At 40.2% G+C, this 6,067-nt stretch overlaps 1 protein-coding gene across 1 annotated transcript; it reads left to right on the top strand.

The window, feature by feature from the left end:
• Nucleotides 1-2,761: 2,761 nt before the first annotated feature.
• On the top strand, nucleotides 2,762-5,922 carry EPUS_09418 (uncharacterized protein; the record flags this gene model as incomplete). Its single annotated transcript, XM_007807234.1, has 2 exons — nucleotides 2,762-3,503; nucleotides 3,641-5,922. The coding sequence occupies 2 exons, from the start codon at nucleotides 2,762-2,764 to the stop codon at nucleotides 5,920-5,922; spliced, it is 3,024 nt and encodes a 1,007-aa protein (XP_007805425.1).
• Nucleotides 5,923-6,067: the final 145 nt, after the last annotated feature.

The raw sequence follows: 6,067 nt of genomic DNA, 5'->3' as shown, positions 1-6,067 counted from the left end.
TTTATATAAAAGAAAACTACAGAATTATAAATTAAAAGAAGGCTTAAGGCTATTTATATTAATAATATAAAGGAACTTAATTTAAGAGTCTAGATATAGGCAGACAAATTAGGTATAAAAGTATAACTTATAATACTATATATATTAAGCCAAAATAAAACTATTAAATAAGCTTTATAATCTATTTAATTTATTATGTAATTAATACTCGCTTATACTTAACTTTTAAAGAATTATTAAAACCTTGTAGTCTTAGTAGCCTTTTTTATTAAGAATAGGCTTCTTAATAATCTTGATCTAGAAAAGAAAAATAATAATAAGCTTAAGTAATCCTTTAAATAAGCTTAATCTAAGAAAATTCCTTAAGTTAATATACTTTACGTCTTTAGCTTAAAGTACTTTATTTATATAGATAAACTAGAAAATAAAGCAAGCTAATATAGAGAGATAGGCATCTTTCTTAGATATGCTAATACTACTTAATACTAAGTAGAAATAGTTAAAACTAGTATACTAAAAAAAGTAAATATAGCTTATGTCTTAGTAAATAAAACTATATCTAGTGGTACTCTTCTCTCTAGCTTAATAAATAATAATAATATAAATTTATTAAGAGTAAGAAAAGAATCAGAGAAACTACTAAATTCATCTATTAAGAAGAATATAAAACTAGTAATATTAAATAAAGGATTTAGCTTAAATAGGAGCATAAAGAATATTTAGAAAGGTCTAAAGCTGCCTAGCAGCTTAGACAAAAATGTTTAAAAGGATCTAAAACTACTTAATAGTTTAGAGACTACTAATAAACCTTTATTATTTAACGCCTCTTAAGCTCTTAAAGCATCTTTATAATTAGGTTTACGCTCTAATACTAAGGCAGCAAAGAAATCAGACTTAGTAAGAGCTAATAACCTTTCTAAAGACAAATTACTTAATATAATAAGTAAATTTAGCTATATATATATAGCTAAATTATTGCTTAAAGCGGAAACCTTTCTAAGAATTATTATTAAGATTCCTCCTATTAGACTAAGGATCTTGCAAGTCAAGGAATCTTCTTCTGCTACTACTCTTACCCTAAACGCATTTAAATGTTACGCTAAAGATAATATTAGTCTTAAGGACAATAAAAAAGCTTGGCTATTATTAGAGAAAGCTAAAGCTAATATAAAGAATATTGTTCTTAAGATTAATATAATTATAGCGGAAATAGCCTTTTAAGTAAGAGCAACTAAAGCTAATTAGCTTTATAGAGTTAAGAATTAAGTCCTTATTCCTATAAGCTATAATGTTATTATTAATAACCCTATTTATAGACGAAAGTAGCAAGAAGCTATTTAGAAGGAACTTAATAGGCTGATTAGTAATAGTACTTAGCAAAAGAAGAAGCTATTTAAGGATGCTAATTAGGTTACTAATAAGTAAGTCTTTATTATTAAATATAATATTAATAGTAGTATTAAACGTAATAAGGCTAGACTTATTATTTGCAAGTTTAATTAAATCTATAATTAAGATTTTAAAGAAATATTTGCTTTAATAATATATATTAATTTATTAAGGATACTTATAACTATTATAATAATAAAAAATATAAAAGCTAAATAAATAAATATTAATAATGCCTTTACTAAATCTAAAAAAAAAGTGGGCGGGTCGCTTGTATAAGCGAGTCGCTTATGAACCACGTTACTTATTAATATTAAAGATTAATTACTTTTAATATTAATTTAGGTCTCTTTTTTTATTACTATTTATAGAGATAATAAGGAAGAAGGATTCGCTTAATAGTATTATTTAAGAGTAGAATCTATAAATCTGTACACATTTATTAATAAGTCGATTTAGGATAAAAGCGAGCATATTATACTATAGCTCTTTAATCTCTTTCAGACGTTATAGAGGGTCTGCCTATACGTGAAAGTGATTTATAGAGGTCTCATTAGCCGGATAATTCATAGGTTCTTCAGACGGTTAAGGGCGTAAAATCAAGTATGCGACTAATATCAGTATATCTCACTCCACATTTAGCCGCACCGACTATTTCGGCTCTCTGAAGGGGTGTTAACTCCTTGCCATCACGCCGATTACCACTGATTTCGTTCAATGGCTTGCGTTGAGGCATAATCAGTTGACAAAGTGAGGGGGTTGTAGAGGGTAAACGCGAAAAAACGCGAAAAACGCGAAAAGCGCTAATACTTTTGACCGGGTACTGTACATGCATGTCTCGGCTTGGCTCGTGCTCTGTCAACGCTCGAGGGGCTGTGCGATAGCTACAGGCGAGGATTGTTATTTACGAGCTGAATATCCGCCCATGTGTCTGCCGCCTAATATTCAGCACCTGTTTAGCCTTGCTCCGTAGGTGGTTTATGGCCACTTTATCAATCCTCATATATATAAACAATCCTCAAACCGACATCCCTTTCCTACAACTCTGAACTGCAGCCCCTCTTTTGCTGTTTGAAATAGAAGATCACTCCTTTGTCTCGAAATCATCGCCGATCCTACAACTTCGACGCCGCGGCTGTGCCTATTGCTCTTCCGATCTGATGAGTATCATGTGGGGATCGTATGTGCGCTACCCATTGAGAGAGCGGCGGTCCGGGCCATCTTGGATGAAGAACATGGAGTGTTTTTGGACAAAGACGCGCAGGATCATAACACCTACTTTGTAGGGTGCGTTCATAACCACAACGTGGTGATCGCGTCCTTGCCAGCTGGTATCGATGGCACTACCGCGGCAGCTTCTGTCGTCACTGATATGATGAGGACGTTCAAAGGATTAAGATTCGGGCTGATGGTGGGCATCGGAGGCGGCATACCTAATCTTGATAAAGGCTACGACATCCGGCTGGGAGATGTAGTGGTGAGCCAGCCGACAGACACGACGGGCGGAGTGGTTCAGTACGACAAAGGCAAAAGCCTGGACGGAGGGAAGTTTCAACTAAAAGGGTCTCTCAATGCACCGCCGTTAGCGCTCCTCACCGCGTTAGGTGCTTTGCAGGCAGACCATGAGTCAGAGGACAGCAAGGTGCCTACCTACCTCAGCGAGATGTTTGAACGCAAACCCAAGTTGCAGATAAACGGCTACACTTTTCCAGGCACGGACAGGGATCGTCTGTACTGCCATCATCCGACAAGCAATGCTATTTGCGATCATTGTGATAGTGCCTGCGAAGTGTATCGTCCGAGTCGTGAGAATACCGATCCGCAAGTCCACTACGGAATCATCGCATCAGGGAATCAGGTGGTCAAAGATGCTGTCGTGAGGGACCTTTTGCGCGACGATTGCGGCGCCCTATGTGTTGAGATGGAAGCAGCAGGGCTCATGAATTCTTTTCCGTGTATCATTATTCGAGGTATCTGCGACTATGCTGATGCTTATAAGAGTGGTTTATGGCAAAAATATGCGGCGACCACTGCGGCAGCATATACAAAAGAGCTTTTATTATATGTATCAGCAGCGCAGACCTCGAGTGAGAAGCCAATTGACCAAGTCCTAGGTGAGTGATAGATGTAGGCTGTTAGGATAAGCATGTACTTCACATCCAAACTGCATACATTTCCCTATATAAAGACTAATCCTCTTCAAATCTGGTTTGACCGATCGAAGCGCCTGTAACGCTAATTTGTGGTCTAGATATAGTAAAAGAACATGTTCAAGCGGTAAGCGATTATTACCGCAAGCAAGAGATACGATATCAGAACGACCAAGACCGGAAATGCCACATCACTTTTAAGATAGACAATTATGAGCAGCAGAAGGACATCAACATTGATCGGACTGCCGATACATGTCAGTGGGTCTTTAGGAATGAGAAATATATTGAATGGCATCAAAGCAGCACCGACAGCCTCCTATGGATATCAGCCGATCCAGGCTGTGGAAAGTCAGTTCTCTCGAAATCTTTAGTCGATCACGAGCTTCAAAACACTACAACGCATACGGTATGTTACTTCTTTTTCAAGGACAACGAGCGACAGGATAAATTAAACATTGCGTTGTGCGCTCTGCTCCATCAACTCTTTGATCGCCAGCGTCATCTTCTTCGCTACGCCACTCCCGCCTATGAGAAAAACGGTGATAAGCTGAGGCAAGAAGAGAGCGAACTGTGGCGGATACTTCTCGCGGCGACCGCTGACCCTAAGGCGCCCAATGTGACCTGTATTCTCGATGCGCTAGATGAGTGTCAAGACGATGACCGGTGGCGACTTATCAATATGCTGTCCCAATTTCACATAAACTCATCGTCGTCTCATCGGCGGAACAACTGGTTAAAGTTCATAGTTACGAGTCGACCGTATGATGATATCCAGCAAACATTCCAAAAAACAATATCATCCCTGCCGGCAATAAGATTGCGTGGAGAGGATGAAAACGAACAGATTCGGAAGGAAATCGATATAGTGATCAGAGAAAGAGTCTCTAAACTAGCGGAAGAGTTATCACTTAAACCAGAGACAAAGACCCGGCTGGAGCAAAAGCTTTTGCAGATGGAACATCGTACGTATCTATGGCTCTATCTTGCTATTAGTCATGTCTATGAAACGTACAGAAATAGTCTACGACCGGACTATGAATCAATCGAGTCACTTCCGTCTTCTGTTGAGGCCGCGTACGAAAAGATCTTGGAGAAAGTCATCTCAAGGATGAGAGACACAGTGAAAACGATCCTGCGAATTGTGGTCGGTGCGCGCCGTCCGCTGACCACCGGTGAGATGGCTTTAGCTCTTGATGTGGCCACATCGCCACATCTTAAATCAGCAGCCGAATTTTCAATTAACAAGGAGCATCTTGAGCGGAATATCCGCGATTGGTGTGGATTGTTCATATTCATTAACCACTCTAAGATCTATCTTATCCATCAGACGGCGAGGGAGTTTCTGATTTGCGAGAACGGTGCTATTAGAACTAGGTGGAAACACTGTTTCAATGTTGCTGATACTGAAATGCAAATGAGCCGAATATGTGTCCGATTCCTTCTATTGAAATACCTGAAGATGAAAGTCTCGTATGAACTCATTACAGGTGATCAATGGGGTCTTCGCACTAAGATACTGAATAAGAGCAACAAAAACGTTATAGAAGATTTCCTATTGTACTCAGCTGAACATTGGCCAGACCATCTACGAAGATCAGAAATTGGAGAGAATGATTCCCTTATGACTGAAGTGCATCATTTGTATGACACAATCAGTGAACGGTTTCCCCTGTGGTTTCGATTATTTTGGTTCACTACAGAACTTTACCAAGATCCACCAGACATGAACGAGCTCCAACTAGCGGCGTTCAATGGGCATGACAAAGTAATGAGAACGATTTTAGTTGATGAAGATGTTGATATTAATAGGACTGACCGAGACGGCAACACGGCATTGATGTGGGCATTACTCAAAGGTCACGAGAAGATGGTGCAGATGGTGCAGATGCTGCTGGAAAAGGGCGCCGAGGTCAATGCTCAAGGTGGGAAGTATGGCAACGCACTGCAGGCGGCATCAAATAGAGGTCACGAGAAGGTGGTGCAGATGCTGCTAGACAAGGGCGCCGAGGTCAATGCTCAAGGTGGATACTATGGCAACGCACTGTACGAGGCATCAAACGGAGGTCATGAGAAGGTGGTAAGGATACTGCTGGACCTGGGCGCCAAAGTCAATGCTCAAGGTGGATACTATGGCAACGCACTGCAGGCGGCAGCGTGGGGAGGTTACGAGAAGGTGATGCAGATGCTGCTAGACAAGGGCGCCAAGGTCAATGTTCAAGGTGGACACTATGGCAACGCACTGCAGGCGGCATCGTGGGGAGGTCACGAGAAGGTGGTGCAGATGCTGCTAGACCTGGGCGCTAAAGTCAATGCTCAAGGTGGATACTATGGCAACGCACTGCAGGCGCGGCATCGAATGGAGGTCACGAGAAGGTGGTAAAGATGTTGCTAGACAAGGGCGCTGAGGTCAATGCTCAAGGTGGAGAGTATAGACGGACACCACTTTATGAAGCCGCATTGAATGGCCATCTTGCAGTTATGAAGCTACTACTTAATCGAGGAGCCGACGTATCAATTACATACGA

The sequence above is a fragment of the Endocarpon pusillum genome (assembly GCF_000464535.1).
Source record: "Endocarpon pusillum Z07020 unplaced genomic scaffold scaffold6736, whole genome shotgun sequence".
In the NCBI taxonomy this organism is placed as follows: Eukaryota; Fungi; Ascomycota; class Eurotiomycetes; order Verrucariales; family Verrucariaceae; genus Endocarpon; species Endocarpon pusillum.
Note: the sequence above shows the minus strand (reverse complement) of the source record. Positions and strands in the feature narration are given on the sequence as shown.